The 18,872-nt window shown below is 35.0% G+C and overlaps 2 protein-coding genes across 2 annotated transcripts in view; both read right to left on the bottom strand.

The window, feature by feature from the left end:
• Positions 1 to 13,534, bottom strand: part of LOC144470030 (uncharacterized) — a 41,166-nt gene extending 27,632 nt beyond the window's left edge. The window contains exon 1 of the mRNA XM_078180809.1: positions 13,399 to 13,534. Coding sequence (XP_078036935.1) covers positions 13,399 to 13,534 — 136 coding nt within the window. The remainder of the gene's footprint in view (positions 1 to 13,398) is intronic.
• Positions 13,535 to 13,823: 289 nt separating this feature from the next.
• Positions 13,824 to 17,701, bottom strand: LOC144470027 (arylalkylamine N-acetyltransferase 1). Its single transcript, XM_078180806.1, has 3 exons — positions 17,603 to 17,701; positions 14,987 to 15,489; positions 13,824 to 14,037 (listed from the first exon to the last, which is right to left on the bottom strand). Exons 1-3 carry the CDS (start codon positions 17,699 to 17,701, stop codon positions 13,824 to 13,826), a joined length of 816 nt encoding a protein of 271 aa, XP_078036932.1.
• Between the last annotated feature and the right edge of the window lie 1,171 nt (positions 17,702 to 18,872).

The following is an 18,872-nucleotide window of genomic DNA, read 5'->3' as shown; positions in this document are numbered from 1 at the left end:
ACAAATTGCTCCCTTCATCGAAGCAAAGATTACTATACTACTACTGCTCACTGGGTTGATTAATTGGTTATTGGTCCATCTATCCCAATAGCCAATTAATCGGTTTCCATGATAATGAACAGTAAGCATCATTATAGAAACAGTCGTTTTTTACTTAGTACAAAGTCAAACAAAACAGTTAACCCTTTGCACTCTGTGGCGCCATGAAATTTATTGTAACATGTTTCAAAATTATTTATATAGATATCGTCAAAACTTAGATATAAAAAAACCGATGAAAGCGTAACTAGATAAGTGACGAGACTCGATTTTATTATATTTTACGTTATTTACTATATATTATGTTATTTTACTATATAACTATACGATTTTAGACGTACAGAATGAATTTTGTTTTATAAAAATACTAGATTTTTTAGAAATACTAGAATTTATAGAAATACTAGAAGCCAGAGAAATTATGTTAGATTTGTAGTCAATATGGCTTCGAATGTAAAGAGTTAACAGTTCCTTATTTAGTCGTTTGCTTTTGTCCAAAGACGATGTAGAGTTTGCGTTGTTCAAAAGAAAAGAAGTAGATACGATTGATGTTTTGAATGTTTACAACTAAAATTAGATAGGTCGCTGAGCTTCTTCGTTATTTCGTACTAACTGAAAGAGTCCATTTTGATCTGTTAGTCGAAGCAGAGATTATTTAAAGCCACCTAGCCTAGAAAAGTTCAAATGATATTCGATTTTGGCTTCCTAAAACGTTCAAATTATGTCTCCTCTATATGCAGCGGTGGCCATATACATAGAGCGAATAGAGAAACGATATGATTTATTTAAAACTGGACTAAATGATTTGAAATTTCTTTAGATGCTGGAAAGATCAATATGTTAAATAATAGCTATAGTATCTTTTTTCAATGTAACTATTATTTGGAATTACCAAAAGCAATCATGGTTTCCTTTCATTAGGTCATTCTAAGCAACTTTGTCCTTTACAACAATTTTCTCCGCAGCTTCTTTCACGAGTTGTTAACAACAAATATAGACCAATTAGAAACAAGATTAGCTGTCGCGAGGCAACTTAGCTGATCATGCCCAGTATGTATTACTTATTGGCTCAGTTGGCTCAGTTGCCTCGCGCCATCCGTCCTCACCACTCTTTTCCAATAATAACTCATAATCAAAGCCACAGAGAAACTTTTTGCAAAGGAAAAAGTAGCTTCAAATAACCTGAGGAACCCCTCACTACCCAATTACAAGTGACATTTGGGACATCCTCTATAACAAACATTGTTCCGTTCATTGAAGCAGAAATTATTTTACTACTGCTGTTCAGTTCGACGAAGTGGAGCAAGCTCTGACATCGGTTCGCCGTTTGTGAAACAAATAAAACATTCGGAAAGTTCCATGGGCCGTCGGTCCCAAAGGTTTCCAACATCTGGCAAACTTTATCTTTGAAGAGCTTAATCGAGGCCTCGATAAATGGCTTTCGAAGCCGATGAGCCCTCGGAGAGGCCGTATTGGCCGCAGTCGGTGACGGTATAAATGATCGACCTTGGTTCAGTCTTCGAGGGTCGTCGCCGACCCACGAGCCGTTTCGTCCGTCCGTAAAACACTCGCGTGAACTCTCTTCCCTTCCGCTCTTTTTCGGAAAATAGCGAGATCGGTTAACGGCCGCGTCTGTGAGTGGGAGAGGTACGATGGGAAGAAGGAATAGTACTCGAAAGGAGTCGTCGCGAGTCGGTCGGCAGAATCGGACAGAGTATTCCACGAAACGGTCGCGCCAGAATGGGACACCGAGTTGCGCGACGCAGTCTAGCAGAATCGATCATCGAGAAAGAGTCTTGCAGAAACAATCGGTCGGAGTCTGTTGTCCAGAAAGGGTTAAACAGAAAGTGTCGGGTAGATAACTGCGAACGTCCGTCTAGACCGACGTCCTTCGACTAACGAAAAAACGAGCGCGACGAAACCAGGTGTCGTAAAAACACGGCACACAAATGGAGATTTTGCGTATGGACGCGTAGTGTCGTCGGAAAATATTTAGTCAATTTTCTAGGTGAGCGATGGTTTCCGTTTTCTGATTGTGGCTCCTTCTATATGTTGAAGTGTAAGGATAACGTTGTGTAAATGTTAAGCGGTATAGGTATAAGGTTAAAACTTGTATGAAAATTTATTATTATATTTATTGAAATATAAGTTCAGGAGTGATAACGTGTGGGCCTCGACAACCGAGAGGTTATGAAGGTTAAAATGCGATGGAAAATACAGTCAAAGAGCCCTACTGTTTTTATTGAAAACGAATTTCTTATGCGCTTTTGTAATATTACTTATTGATCTACTCGGATATAGTGTGCGCTCTTTAGAAATCGCATTTTTTATATTGGTATAAGTGTATATGTATTATATACTACGCGAAGAAAATGTTCAATAAAGCGGAATTACCCGTTAATTATTAAGTATATGGATAATGAATTTTTTACTCATAACTCGATGTTCTTCCATTTTTAATGTAATAGATATAATGAAGAAAATATTCAATAAATAAAATGAAATTACTCTATTAGCTTTAGAGCTAATGAGGAATAAATACATTTTGCTTAGAATTCGATATTCTTCCATATTATTTTATAAAAAATATAGTTTTCCATTTTACTTTTATTGTACGACATCCTAACGAAATTATGTTCTAGTAAAAAAGCATCTCTTATTACGAGTCACTGAGAAATTAAACAAAGAACGCTTTTGACTAATACTTTAGAATGTTTATCGAATATTTAGTCATTTTTGGGAACAAAAGTTACAAATAGCTAAGTAATATAAATAGCAAAGTAATAAAACGCGATAGAGCTGTTTGAAATGGTTAATGCTCTATGAATATTAAAAAACAGTGGAAATAATGCGATGTGCTGCAGAATAATTTATTCCCAAATAAGAAATAAAACAAAAGAAAATCAATTTTGCAGAATACAAGAGCGTATATTATTATTCAAAAAATGAAGAGTAATGAAGTCTGTAACTTATATAACTTTGAAATGCCTGCGTTGATTGAAAAAAGAACGTGCAAATACATAGTTACTAGCGCTGTTCTGCCATTGCTAATCTTTAGATTAACACTTTAATACACGGGACACCGGGTTCCGTAATACTGTTTAATAATTCATAATCAGAGTAAATCACTTGCACGTCATTTAAATGTCACGTTTCCACAATGGAGTTTGCAGTGCTCGTGTATAAATATTAATTCGCTGGTTAATAATTCGGACACATTAACAATGGCAGAGCAGTGCACTCGCCAACGTATTTCTATAATGAATCATTCAAAGCTGGTTGAAAATCTAAAAACAAGGATCATGTGTATAATCTCTCCGATTACGTTTTCGAATTTAACGTGAATTAACATAAGCACAAAACGCGGAAGCATTAATTAAACGTTCTATAAATATAACACACAATCGATATTAAAACAATGTCCACGTGCGATAATTTCGTAATTTTCGAGGTTCATTATTTAAAGAGTTTTTGGTTAATTATTGTATTATTGTTATTAAAAAGTAATCTGTTCCTTGACCCTGAGATTAGGATTAATTGTTATTGACCTAATCTAATCTAGGATTAATTATTATTGACCTAATGTAATCTTGGATTAATTATTATTGATCTAATGTAAGCAAGATTAATTATTATTGACCTAATGTAATCTAGGATTAATTATTATTGATATAATCTAATCTAGGGTTAATTACTATTAATCCAAACCTTAATTAAGGGTGAAGTTCAAAGATTACGCAGAGAAAACACCCATATACGTATTACAAATGCAAAGTTTAGGCTTTCAGCAGATATAATATTTAATATCAAAACGGATAGTGTTAAAGCATAATATTCTGTTTCCTGGAAGTCCAATCTACATCTGGACAATATTGAAAATACCAAATTTTAATTTATCCTGGAGAAATTTGTGATATTCGGCAGCATAACCTCGTCGCGACAGATTTTCTCAAATATCGGCAGACTTAGCGATCGCACCGAAAAAATAATACCGCACAGACGTATCCGAGCCACGTGTAGATGCAGCGACGCGTATTTTCAGTCGTTTGCGTATTTGTTTAAAAACTGATTTGCTAAAATCCAAAAGATCGACAACAGGTTCCGAGAAAAAGCTGCATCGCGGACGAGCTCGTCTGCGATCGTAGTTGGCTAGAGTCGGAAATGCGGGATATTTCTGTCGATTTTCGATTTCAGAGGCGGCCATCTTGTAGCGCCATGCTTGCTTCTACAACCTCGCTATTCGCACTATGCCGTGGACTATTATAAATTTCTCCGCGACGAGTTAAAATTTAACATTTTGAACACCGCAGCGACGTAGATTGAACTCTCAGGAATCAGTATATTCCTCTCCCGAATTCCACACCTCAATATTCATGAATATATCTGCTAAGAGCCAACTCCGTCAAGGTCAAATCGGGAGACTCAATCTTAAAGTCTTCTAAGATGAAGTTTGCCGGACGTGGAAAAACTTTGGGAACTTTTTGAACGTTTTATTATTTCCGCATCCTGCAAACCGACGTCGAAGCTTACCCCACTCCATCGAACTGAGCAGCAGTAGTAAAATAATCTCTGGTGCGATGAACGGAACATCATGGAAATGCTCTATGACCCCGTTTGCTCAGCTACAATACAATCTGAAATCGGCGATGTGAGCGAACGTCTGTCGTTGTCGCGCGACCACCTCTCCGTTCCCTCTATTTTCCAAGGAGGATCGACGTTCCGGTGTAAGTATACCATCTAAGATGGATTAGGATTCGAGTCGTAGCGACTGTTCGTTCGGTCCAATTCTCAAAAACGATCTCGTGCCGATCTCAAAGCCGTAATGATTAATGGAGTTAGGGAGGCGCGCGCAGTTCCGTAATACCGTGGCAACTATCGAGTCGGAATTACAGTTGAGAAACTTCGGGGTGAGTTAGGGGACCGACGTCGTCTCGGTCGGGGGATTCACCGTCGCCCGATTCGGCCCCCGACCTATCCCCTTGCTTAGAAACCCGACCCCCTTGCTGCGACGCCTTGGCTCCGCAGTCATGCGACCACGTCCCAAACTCGATATGATTTTGATTCGACGTACACCGGAAACGCATTTAATGCATGCGCTTACCTGCGAACTATGTGTATCGACTAAGAATGAATCGGTGAGAATCGTGCTTACCTCGGAGCGACGGCAAAAGCATTTTCCACGCGCAAGATTGGAATCGGGGATGCGTGTCGCAATGGCGGGCGCTTGTTGCTCCACAGCGAAATGCGACAAATGCAAGGTTACGTTGTTTTACTATTTACGTACAGGATGTAATACAAGGTTGTGTCATTGATAAGGCAAACGTATTTTACACTTTCGGATCGATGGGGATTGCAAAATTCAAGGTTATGTCAAAGTTATGTCATGTATGCAGACGTTTGTTGCTCCACTGCAAAACCCAAGGCTACGCTCACTTGTTTTTTATGTACAAGATTGCAAAATTCAAGGAAAAAGTTTAGTAATGCTGAAACCGAAATGAGAAATCGCATACAAAACTCTCTTAACCCCTTGCACTATTACGATTTTCATAGCTTCGTTGATTACGACTATTTCGTCCTTAATTATTTCCTTGACGTCTTGAGATGACTCTGATGTCCCCGATTGTCCTCGTTTACTTTCATTCCCAGATTTTGATGACAGGTGATTCAAATTTTATATCGATTTAATAGAAATGATTGGCTGCCGTATTTATCGAAACATGCACGAAACGTTCGTTACGAGTCTGACTCGTTATTATAGTGCATGGGGTTAAAATTTGCAAGACAGTTTTTTGAGAGACAATATTTCTCAAAATTATTAAAATGTGGAAATGAGATGTAATATAAATATATATATTATGTGATAATGTATGTATAAATATACAAATATTTTATAGTATAAGTAAGTGTAATCCAATTTACGTTATATTTAGACTCACTTTAACCAGAAGAATGATAGGTATCTATTATCGCTTCTATTATAAAAATAAGACAAACATTACTGACAGTAAAATTCTCTTTTTATTAATATAACTCTATCTTCGTTCTTTTTACTACAGTTACTTTTAGCAGTCACTTATGTAAAATTAACCATACAGACTTCGCGTAATATTAACCGTACGGATATTGCGTAAATAAGCCTACCACCAATTTCACAAGCGCGTCAATTTCTTGCAAACTCAAGCCGATTCGTATAAATTTAAGCGCATCATTTTCTTGTAGACTCAAACGTACCGATTTACATAAATGTAAACCCATCAATTTCACATTAATTTAAGCGTACTGATTCGCATAAATTTAAGCGCACCAATTTCTCGTAAACTCAAACATAGTACTGATTCTCATTAACAATTTCGCGTCAATTTAAGCGTACCTATTTCGCATACATTTAAGCGGGCCAATTTTTTGTAAATTCAAGCGTACCGATTCGCATAAATTAGGGCGTACCAATTTCTTGTAAATTCAAGCGTACCTATTTCGCATAAATTTCAGCGTGCCGATTCGTATAAATTTAAATATAGCGATTTCTTGTAAATTCAAGCGCACCAATTTCTTGTAACTTCAAGCGTACCGATGTCGCATAAATTTAAACCTACCAGTTTCGTACAAATCTAAAGCATACCTTTTTCTTCTAAATTTAATCGTACCTTTTTCTTCAAGCGTACCAATCTTGTGCAATTTTCAACGCATGAATTTCGTATAAATTGAAACATACGAATTCCATGTAAATTTAAGCGTGCGCCACTGAACGCGTGAAAAATTGCTGCGGAGGAATTCGAAGCGAGAAGTCGGTTCGTAGAGTCTCGGCGTGGAATTGTGGTTTCTAGGGAGCGGAAGAGAGGACCGCGTCGGATTCCAGTGTCGATTTAATTCAGCCGCGGAGGGTCTTCGGAAGAGTCGCCCTTCCGCTTGCGACGAAAGAAACTCGTTTCGCCGTTGGTTCGGCGCGGCGCTCGATTTAATTCCCTTCTTGTTTCACCTGACAATCAAGCGCTTCGAAATTTCAGACGGACGAGAACTGCCGCGCTGAAAGTAAGGAAAATCTGTTGTCCAAAGCGGGAACAAAGCGGCAAGCAAGCATCTCCTTTCCCTTATTAAGGAGTCGCGTCGCGGCCGTGTTCTTGCCGTCATTCAACGGACCTCCATTTTCTGCTTAGCAGCTTCAGACGTCGGGACTCAGTTTCGCGGTTGTGAAACGCGAGGAAAGACGCTGCCAAGCCTGGCATTACCCGATTGTTTAAATCAGTTTTACGACATTAATTGGTTCGCGGGTGCTGTCGCAGTTTACCGTCTCTCGCGATATTTAGATTTCATACTGAAATGATTGGACAGAAGAAATTGTTTCTCCTTGATTGCTTGTTTAACCATTTGATTGCTACGAGCTCTCGGAGAGAATCGTTGGATAAATTAAAAATGTCTAGACTTTAATATATTACATCATTTTTTAAGCTATTTTTACTTCGCATTGCCCTTTGCACTCGAGACTATTTTAATTCCAAAGTGAAGATATTTGTTTTAACATACAATATTTCCATTTGGTATGGTTGTCTTTATTTGATACGTATGAAATTGAATGTGTATGCTTATACAGAACTTCTATTATTTCACAATTTATCGAATATAGAGAAATTGAATATTGTGCAAAATTATTTTGAACATAGTATTGTAATGTATAACGTCGATTCAGTGTTGCTTCTCGAGTGCAAAGGGTTAACTTGTATATTCTTTCAATAATAATTGGTAATTTAATATGGAGCTGTGAGTAGATAGGTTGATTAATCGTACGCGATGTGAGGCTTAACTGTTTTTTACTAAGATATATACAAAATGTACAATAGCTCTCCGCTGGCTTACTGACTCGGAGAGTGTGCTTTTGCGACGTTGATCTGAAGACGCGTCGTAACTAAGTGAATTTCTTAAAAACTATAACTTCGCGCTTGCCCTGGTAAAATTCCGAAACAACCCTGATTGGCTAACCCGCGCGCTGGGTATTTTCCAATCAGTGCCGTTCGTTTTTCCGTATCACCGCCTACTCCTTACGCCCGTGGCGTGCTTGTTTTCGGAACGGCGAGGTGACCGGAGGGGATGCGTTTTACCGTGCGAACGTGGGACTTTTCTTCAGGCCACCCGTGCCGGGCCCACGTGCACGAAAGTCGATGCGCGTCCGGCCTAAGTGCCCTTCAGATAATCCCTTAATTTACGACGGTCTCTGTTTGCTATTGAGGACATTCGGAAAAAACTCTAATAAACATGCGTTGCAAAGATCTGGAAAATGTCGACTCAAAAATAGCTTCGTCGAACGAGAGTCGTAAATTACGTTCGTTGTTTGCACGTAGAAGAGACTTTCTCTTGTGCGCACGACTGGGCGCTACAGAGCATTAATAAATATGATGTATATTTATGTACGTTTGTATGTATATATCGGTAAACTTTGGGGAGCATATATATGTATACGTCTTTTGTAGGCAAAGGGTTAACGCATATTGGAATTATAATTTCATAGGATGTTTTTTAAGGAACTTCTTAATAGAAACACGTGCTTTAAAAAACTGACTAAACACTGAATCAATCCTTTCACTATTATCAGCCTATGGATCTGTACGCAATATGTAACAATTATCTGCATTAATTGCAAAATATAGAAATCATATAGAAAGCTGTTTTCACTTGCAATCATTTTAATACATTGAAATTAGTTTACTAATGTCTTTAACACTTATTAAATCTTATCATAAATGCATAAAGTCTAGTTACTATCATTATCAGTGTGTTAAATTATTAAATTATTATTATATTATTATTATTATAATTATTACTATAACATTTTCTTCAAGTAATATACATATAATGATTAGTTTATATTGGATGAGTATGAGAAGCTGAAAAATATTGTTCAGAGAAGCAAAAGAAGAAGTAAATAAATAAAAGCATAGATCTATTCAGTAACAACAAAAGCTAATTCAATATTTACAACAATCTTATTCAATAATAATTAATGGACTGAGGGTTTCATCGAGTTACATCTAATAATAAAAACGAATTAATATCTGCTTTGCAAAAATTATTATTTGTATAATGATCTCCGATCTAATAATTAATAATGATAAAGAACAAACTAGAGTTGGTTATTTCCTATTTGAATAATTATTAACAGATTAAAAAACAAAATTTTGTATAATTACAAAAAAGTTTAGGAATATACTTCTTTAAACAGTACAGGATTTAGAATTTATTTTTTATAAGACTGTAATTCTTAGAAAATGTGCATGATGTTAAAACGATTAAAAATCTTCTCATTCTGTACAATAACCATGCATCAGAGCACGCGAAAATGAAATTCTATTGAATTGTAAATGCAAATGCACTTTCATTTCATTTCAACGTAGTCATTTGTTTTTTTATTTAAATGAGAGTAAAACATTCTCTACTGTACTCCGTCGTTCCTAACGACTGTTATCCGTCTCCGTTGGACAAGCTTACGTTTAATTCCCCAGTCGTCTGAAAAAGTCAATGCGAGCAGCATACGTTTAAAAGAATGAAGAATGAAGACCTCAGATCTATATTGGCTTAGCGTCTATCGGGAAGCCTACATTACTCGGTAGCCGTTTAACAAGATAAGACGGGCAACATGATAATAAATAGGAATGAAAGCTACTTCTTCTCGAACACTCAATGGTTCAACGAGAGAATATTTTTTGCATTATTGAGGGTGGTGGCCAAACAATACATTGTTACTGCGTACACATAAAAGACATCCGAATAAATATTATTAGGATTAATTATTATTATTCTAACCTAAGATAGGATTAATTATTATTGATCTAATCTATGATTGGACTAATTATTATTGATCTACTCTAAGCTTGGATTAATTATTATTGACCAATTCTAATCTAGGATTAATTATTACTGATCTACCCTAAGCTAGAATTAATTATTATTGACCAATTCTAAGCTAGAATTAATTATTATTGACCAATTCTAATCTAGGATTAATTATTACTGATCTAATCCAAGCTAGGATTAATTATTATTGATCAAATCTGAGCAAGGACTTGAAACAAGGACTTTTTTGTCTGACATCACTGATAGTTAACCCTTTTCGGTCATATTAAGTTTATACAAAGGCGTCATGCTGGTCGGAATTAATTTACGTTAAACGAAGAGTAACACTTAATATACATGATTGAGAAAAAAGAGAAAATTCTTTTTTAGAGTTTAGATATATGTAACGCAATAATATTATGTTTTAATGTTATTTGAAAATAAGTAAGATACCTAATATAAATATAAATAAATAATATAATAAGTAATATACCTAATATAAATATAAATAAATAATATAATAAGTAATATACCTATGATAGATATAAATAAATACTGTAATAAGCAATATACCTGTTACAAAAATAAATAAATAATATAATACACAAAATCACTATTTTCGATGTGCTTTACGGTGCTATAAACAATATCACCGCGTCATAAACAGTTCTCGCCGCTTTAGCATTCGCTTTTTCCACTATTTTTGGTTACACGGTTCCATCGCGTTGCGGAATCGCGATGGCGTGAATGTCGCAGCTCGTTGAAAACGAGTCGACACGAGGGTTTTTTTCGCGAATCAAGGGCACTCCCATAAAGCGACCGCGGGCAGATGGTCAAATTATATCGGGCGGGCCGTGTTTGCAGCCATCGCTGCCGAATTCTGGCAATAACAGGCCGGTAATGGACGATCAGGCGTTCATCTGAAATTGTTTTACAAATGAGTCAACTCGGCCGGCAATAGATCAATTCGGTCGGCAATTTGCTGGCCACTTTCGAACCCCCCGCCCCCCTGTCCACGGTAAAAATTCGCTTCGACGCGATTTATGTGTCCCGTGGATCGATTTTGTTTCATCCGCCGATTCTCGTTTCATCCTGAACCAGGGCTGGAAAAGGAATCATCGGTGCCCGGCGACAATTATTTTCCTACAGGTGACTCGTCGCCGAGACGTCCCCTTAATTGACGTGCGCGTCGCGCCGCCTCGAAACTTCATCCCCCACGTGGACATTACCAGTCATATATTCGCTTCGATTACGAAACTCTTCTGTGACATTTCTAATTTAATTTTTTGCACACATTTTTCATTTTACGGATTTGACAGACGTGGAAATTCGTCGTCCGCCATCGAGACGAGCTGAGCTCGGAAATTAAAAATAGTTTATCTGAACTGCTGTACTTTTATTTTTTCTGATTTTTAATTACGGCTTTTTATGCAGATGAAATCGAGTCTTGTGATATATATAATATTTTTAATAACTTTTTAAATGTGAACGAATTTGGCGATTTGAAGATTATTTTAGAACATAATCGAGCAATTTTTAAGAGGCACCTTAGAGTCACCTCTCGAGTGCAAAGGGTTAATAGTGTATCGATTTATAAATCTGCCTTTTTAACAATAATTTATTACCTATTATTGAGGTTAAAAGTGTGAGCTTCCATATTATTGAATATTTTTGAAAATATTAGATACCTTCCGCGATGAATAAAATAAATAGAATAAAAATGAAATAGAAGAAATAAAAATAAAGTAAATTAAAATAAAAACAAAATAGATAAAATGAAAGTAAAATAACATAAATAAAACAGATGAAGTAAATATTGCTTAATGCTAATGTCAAATATAAAATATAAAAATATTAACAGCTGTAATTACGCTATAATAATAGAAACCGTTTTCAAAAAATTTGATTTCACATTTCTATAAGTAAAAGGAAATATAAATAATATAATGTAATAATATGATGTATTAATATAATCTAACAATAGAATGTATTAATATAATGTGAAATAATGTAATGTATCTAATAATAATAACTCTATGGAGAAACCGATGCAATGTCAGGGAAATGTTTACGACCAAATACAACCGATCAGTGAAATGTTAAAATCTAATTTCAGAGTTGTCGCGTTTTCTTTGCACGGGTTGTTGAACTCCCTCTTCATTCCCGTCAAGGAAACAATCGGCAATGTCAACGAAATTTATTTTAAGTACGCGCGAATTTCTCACCGCTGATTACAAATTGCAAGAGGCGATCAAACTGACAACGGAGCGACGAGACAATTAGAAGAAATATCGACGAAATAGCCAATACAGTCGCTACCAAACGTCTGTCACTATGAATCGCTTGCTATTGGATGTAAAAATAATTGTTGCTTTGGAGCATCGACCTTTCTCCATTTAGATAACTATGTCGGAAAGAAAGAAGTTTCGGAATTCCTAAAGCAACATTGAAAAGGCATATTCGAGGAAAAGTTAAAAGACCTTTGTCATCGTTACAATGAAATGGGCACTTCACCATATTTCCGCAAGATGTCAGAAACGAATTGGTTCAACGCGTCCTCGTTTCGATTTGGTATTAGAGATGCTAGCCAATTAGCAACAGAAAAACTAACACCGATATAGATCGAACCGCGAAAGCATTATTAAACGATGCTTTTAGAAGTGTATTTTGAAGTGTTAGTATAATATATCGGTGAACGAAGAAGACTGGTTCTGCAATTTTTGTGAACAAGTTCGCTTCGAGAATACGATGCAATGCTTGAAATGCCCGATTTGGGTGTACGAAGCATGTGCAAGCCTATCAAAAAACACCAAACTTTATTATCGTCCTCAATTTATTTGATTTCTAATAAGCATTCGTTTCTTTAATGAATAAATATGTAAATTAAACTGAAATCATTCTATAAATTAGCGTATTCCACTTTTCAACAGTACACTTTCGAAACTGTGTAATTAACTATTATAAAAGTTGTAACAGAGGTGCGATTTAGGGTACAGATTGTCAAAATTGTATTTTTTCAAGCTTTATGAAAGCGATTTTCATACTTTGCGCGACTAGAATGACCTTGAATTATAGGTCGCTGGATTCGTCTTGAAATAGGCAATAATGTCATCGAAAAAGAAATATATAGTTCCATTTAAAAAAACCTCGATGACCTTGAAATCTCAAAAAATATGACCTTGAAAAAAAAAACATTTCCACCAAAATACGTCCCCCTCCGAACCAAACAATTTCTTTCTGAAGCATTTTCGCGTATCTTTAAGGATAATGGAGATATTGCACTGTAACACTTTATTTGCCCCACCCTGTATAACGGCTATATTATAAATACATATAACGAGTACACTATAATCTAATATACCTGTTATATATTTATTAAACTATACTATATAACAGCTATATTGTAATATAACACACCTGTTACACAATATATTTAATACAATATAATATATTAAATAAATAAAGATCACTTAATTTAAAAATGTGCAATTTTATTATCGTGGAGGGTAACAAAGAATCGAAATTTCCAACTATTACCTGTGTCGCTTATGGTTTTTATCCCGGCTCCCATATTGATTCCATAATCGTTATTCTTTCCATTTTCTATCGGTTCCGTAATTGGTCCAGATTCGATTCTTGTATCGGCTTTTCCGTAATTGATATTACTAATCATCGCAATTGGAGGTTATTGCATTTTTTACAAACACGATCGACCAGCTAAATATTTATCGTAATTACGCTATACATATAATATTATTGGAACAGATGTTTCGATGTTCTTTGAATTTATAGTATAGCAAATATAAACGAATGAAATATAAAGATAATAATGTATAATAATAATAATATCATTATTATAATAAGGCAATAAATAGACTTTGCGCAAACGTTTGTTTTCAGCAACGTAATGACAACGAAATTTTAATAATTGAATGTTACGAAGAGACGAGTCTGATGATAATTTATTGCTGTGGAGGCGGCGGTAATATTTTTGTACACTTTTTAGATGGCTGACAGTATGTTTTACAATCCTTCAACCAATCGATATATACTCTACAGACACTATTCGGTTCTTGAACGTTCTTGAAGATCACTTCGCCATTCCGCACGTACTGATTGAAAGGTATATTCCATACTTCTTGCCATCCAAAGCCTGCGCATATCTGCATACAATGACTGCGTACAAGAAAATTTCGTTAACTTTCACCGACTGTCAATGTTAATAAAAAAATATTAAGAAATAAAACAGCCATTTTATTTTCTCATAACTATAAGTAAAACGTAATCTAATCTAACATCAGCATAAAAATCAATACGATTCTACTGTAAAATTTGTAAATTGATTGTTGTGAAATTTAAACTAGTTTTACTTATTTTATATACATTGGCGGAGACAGTATAGAAATGCGTTCTCGTGCATAATAAAATGTTAACAACTATTATAATTCATTGAGGTTTTTAGAGATATTGCTAATTGTTGTCTCAATTCAATTTCAAGTAAATTTTTAATAAACTGCCATTTAAAGAGTGAAGTAAAATATTGACAATTTTACGTAATCCTATTATTTCACAAAATATTGCCTAATATTTAACAAGGTATAGTGTTTCTATTAACATAACTGTATATTATAACTAATATATTATAACTATACTATAACTAATAATTAATATACATTACTGGTAACAACTTAACTCGTGTTTACACTTACGTTATCTATTACAATTTATACATTATATATTATAATTCAGAGCGATATAGAATGTTGCAAAACTCGAAAAGAAAATACAAAAGTTATCTACGTGATGTATAGAAAAATTCATTTCAATTCATTATGTAGAATGTAAATGAAGTTCATTGGAGTTTATTCAGAATGTTTTAATTTCACATTCAGTTACAAAATAACTACCGGTGACATGAAGACGCTTTTTGTCTAAAATTGCTGGTCAACAATGTGTTAAACATATATAAAAAATTCCATTTCAGTTCTGTCAAGAACTTATATTTTAAAAACTGCTATTTCAAGAACTTATATTTCAGAAACTTTTATATCACTTTTGTCAAGAACTTCCATTTCAACAACCTATACTTCTCCACCTACTATAAACAATTACCCAGAACCATTACCTGTTCGTGCAACACATATGGAACAATTTGTAATCGCAATCGCGTGCCAAGTACCAACTCTCCGTCACCAATCTCTTGGCTACTCCCATGCCCCTGTAATCTTCGTCGACTGCTAAACTTGTAATCTCGAACATCCTCGGGACGCAGAAGCGTTCAAAAATTTTCGGCTGATAAGCTATGTAGCTGAAGAAGTGCATGATCTCTTTGATCGGTCCAGGTTCGAGGCACTTTGCGCACTCCTCTATCTCTGCTGCTTCCCATGGATACACAACTGTGTTCAGAGATGCACCGATCAGACAATGATCTCTATTTTCAGCGATGATCGACAGACCCATCTTCACTTGATCGTACATATTCTGCCGCCAAACTGGCGGCGCGGTTGCAGGAGCACAGTCTATGTTCCGAACTGCTGGTTCGCCTTTGTAATATATGTCCGTCATGAAATCCGCGACGTTGTCATAGTCGATAGGTAGGGCCAAACGTGTTGTATAGAGTGGACCATCCTGCGATCAAGAAATAGATATTGTTTTTTAAGGATTTGTTTGATGAACCTCCTTTGTTATGTGATGCGTTACAGCGTCGGCTATATGTTGCGACGATTAAATAACGCCATCCTCGCGGCAACTTAATGCATTGAGGGTGTGGTTAGGGGTGAACTAGTTTATGTGCAATTGCAAGATGACTGAAATACGGAAGAAAGAAGAATGATGAATGTGTGTGGAGGGTGTATCTGTACTATAGCAGCAAAGCCCTTGCGACTTGACTGCTGGACAGATGATCCCAGAGTGATGTTAGAATATAAAAAGTAAGCAATCTCCAATTCTTGGGGATGCTTTCACGGTTGAAGCGGGGGGTGCAGCTGCTTTCCTATTGGTTCTTTAAAACAATGAATATAAAAATGGTGGCTTGACTGTCGCGAAAGTAAAACTCCTAGCCTACCGATCCCAAATCGTCAGTGTTCGGACCCGAAATTATTAAGGTTTAAGGCCACATATGGTAACAATTACTGAAGTACCGAGGATTTCTAGCGAGCTGTCACAAACTAGCCGGACTCTCTCATAAATACAAATTCGTTTATGACAAGCGACGTGACATTTTTTTGGCTATTAGATCAACGGTTATAATTATGGCGCGGATCTGTGGGGATACGTTTATTATATTGTAATTATATAGAAAGTATGTGAAGAAATATATTTAGAACAACTACATGTGCTTATATACAGCATAGGTTCTTGCTTATATATAGCAAGAACCTATTATTTACTGTCAAGAATTTCTATTTTAGTTTTGTCAACGATTTATATTTCAAGAACTTATATATCAATTTCATCAAGTACTAATATTGCAAGAACATATATTTCAATCAACTGCAATCACGAAATAGATATTGTTTTCCAAAAATTTGTTCGATAAACAGTGAAATGCTTAAAAATATTTAATAATATCACCATATTACAGATTTCTTTCTAGAATTATTAAGGGAACAATTGAAATGTTTATGCGACTGCTGCTTTTTATAATTTTCGGTGGTGGATTTTATTTTAAAAATATATTTAGATTGTTAACAATCCTTAGATTGTTAATCACGAAACCACTGCAGCTGCTTCCGTTTATTATTAACACTATGACCTGACACTATGACATAACTTATTATCAGATATGTGCAGCTGCAGCGGCAAGTATTATAATATACATATATTGCAACAAAGAATTCGTTCTAACAGATTCAATAGAAGTTGTGCAACCAAACTGCCCAAAATACCCTCAAAACCCAAATTGTTTCTATTTTCTATATTATTTCTATTATTATGATACTTTGAGATCACATCTCCAACGTTTAAACAATTAAGAAAAGACTCATCTTGATGCAAGAGAAATATGATTATCAAAATTGAAATAATTTTAATTTATTTCAATTGTATCAAACACCTATGTATAAACTTCACAGTACCGCAAAGGGTAATAAATTGTAAATTTCACGAATCTTCAACGACAATGAGTAAATAAAATAATAAAATCAGTAGATACAACGACATAAATATAAGTATAAAAGTAAGAAGGATTAAGAGAACCTACGACCGTCAACAAATTCTTTAAATAATTATCGAAAGAAACGAACATTCATCCCCCGTTTCTAATAATTAATGTAGCCGGTAAGACGACATTTCCAGCGTTTAAACAATTAAGAAGATACTCATCTGGATGCAACAGGAACGCGATTATCTCACTTGAGTTATTATGTTTAATTGAGCGATTATCACAGTAAATTGCAAACTTCATAAATTCACAACGAATATAAGTATAAAAGAAAGAAAGATTAAAAGAACCAAAGGCATAAACCTAAGTATAGAAATAATAAAAATGAACGGAACCTAATACCACCAACAAATTCATCAAATTATTATTGAAAGAAGCTGACATTCGCCCCCCATTTCTACTAATTAATAAAGCCGCTTAAATTTACATAAAGACCCGCAATTTATTTATTAGCAAACTGGCGTAGGTTATCCGAACGTTTCATTCGGAACAGGACGATCGTATTCAAATGAACTCACTTCACATATCGTCCGCGGTTTAAAGCTCCCTCTCGTGATGTGAAAATTAGCTTGCCGATACCCAATTCTCCGGCAATTCGACATACCCTTGAGGCCTTTCAGAATACACTTCCCGCATACTATCAGCGCCGACATAGTCGTTCTGCTCCGACTTCTGCATGCTGGTGCTAGTAGCATCGACGTCTAGACTATTTACGTGTGCCTGCACCGTTTCCGTCGGATCAGCGAGTAGCCGAGAAAAAAGTGCACGGTGAACATGGTAATCGACGGTAATCGACGGTAATCGAACGAGTAACTCGCACCTTCATTCACTTTCTCGATGGTTTTTATGGAAAAATAAACTTCATGGAAGTGATGCTGCGCTATATCTATCTTAAAATATCAAATTTATATTTTAACTCTTTGCACACGAAGCCATGTTATCCTAAATCTAAAATAATTCTTCTGGTTTATAGTATTTTCATTTTATGTAACGAAATGTATTTTAAATACATATATGAAATTGTTTCTTATCACTCATATCAATAGTTTCACTGTTAAGAATTTTTTTTAATCTAAACTTTATTAGTATAAACATTATTTTGGGACGTGATAGAATAATCTTAATTGTGCCTTAGAGTTACCATTCGAATGCAAATGGTGCATGGAACAAGAATTGAAAATCAAATTGTTTCGTTAATAGAAAATTGCTACGTAGTTTAATTTATTATCGTTTTAACGATACGTTTATTTTTATTAACAATTAATACAATTGAAGTAAATTGAAATTATTTCAATTTTGAGATAATCGTGTTTCTCTTGTATCATAATGAGTCTTTTCTTGGTTGTTTAAACACTGGAAATGTGATATTGACGGCTGTATTAAATTATAATATTGTATTTTATAAAGTATCTTACATTGAAGTATAATATCGTACTTTATAAAATGTCTTAAATTAAGATAAATTACAAGTATAAATTACATGTATAAAAGTAATAAAAAGGAACAGTAACTACGATCTACCAACAAATTCTTTAAATTATTATTGAAAGAAACGAACATTCGCCCCTCGTTTTTACTAATTAATATAAAATACTCTATAAAATGCAATATTATACTTTAATATAAAATTCTTTATAAAATTCTTAATACAATAGCTAAGTGATTAGTGGAATAAACGATTTAAACTATTGCAACGTCGATGTAGAATTCCTATAAGTCGTCGTAAACGAATAATAGCATGGCATCGCCTCGAAATACATTATATCGTTCCGGCCCAGAGTGCTTGCATCAATTACCAACTTTTATTCTCACCTCATCCGACGCAGGGGAAGATTGCAATTTATCGGTA

The sequence above is a fragment of the Augochlora pura genome, chromosome 5 (assembly GCF_028453695.1).
Source record: "Augochlora pura isolate Apur16 chromosome 5, APUR_v2.2.1, whole genome shotgun sequence".
NCBI classification, from domain to species: Eukaryota; Metazoa; Arthropoda; class Insecta; order Hymenoptera; family Halictidae; genus Augochlora; species Augochlora pura.
The sequence above is the reverse complement of the archived record's forward strand: the minus strand, read 5'-3'. Positions and strand labels throughout refer to the sequence as shown.

Excerpts from the sequence above, each read along its gene's own strand:
- LOC144470027 (XM_078180806.1), bottom strand. The coding sequence starts at position 17,701 with ATGCAGAAGTCGGAGCAGAACGACTATGTCGGCGCTGATAGTATGCGG. Across the intron at positions 15,490-17,602 it reads TCGAATTGCCGGAGAATTGG|GATGGTCCACTCTATACAAC; the intron begins GTATCGGCAAGC and ends TCTTGATCGCAG. Across the intron at positions 14,038-14,986 it reads CATATGTGTTGCACGAACAG|TCATTGTATGCAGATATGCG; the intron begins GTAATGGTTCTG and ends TCTTGTACGCAG.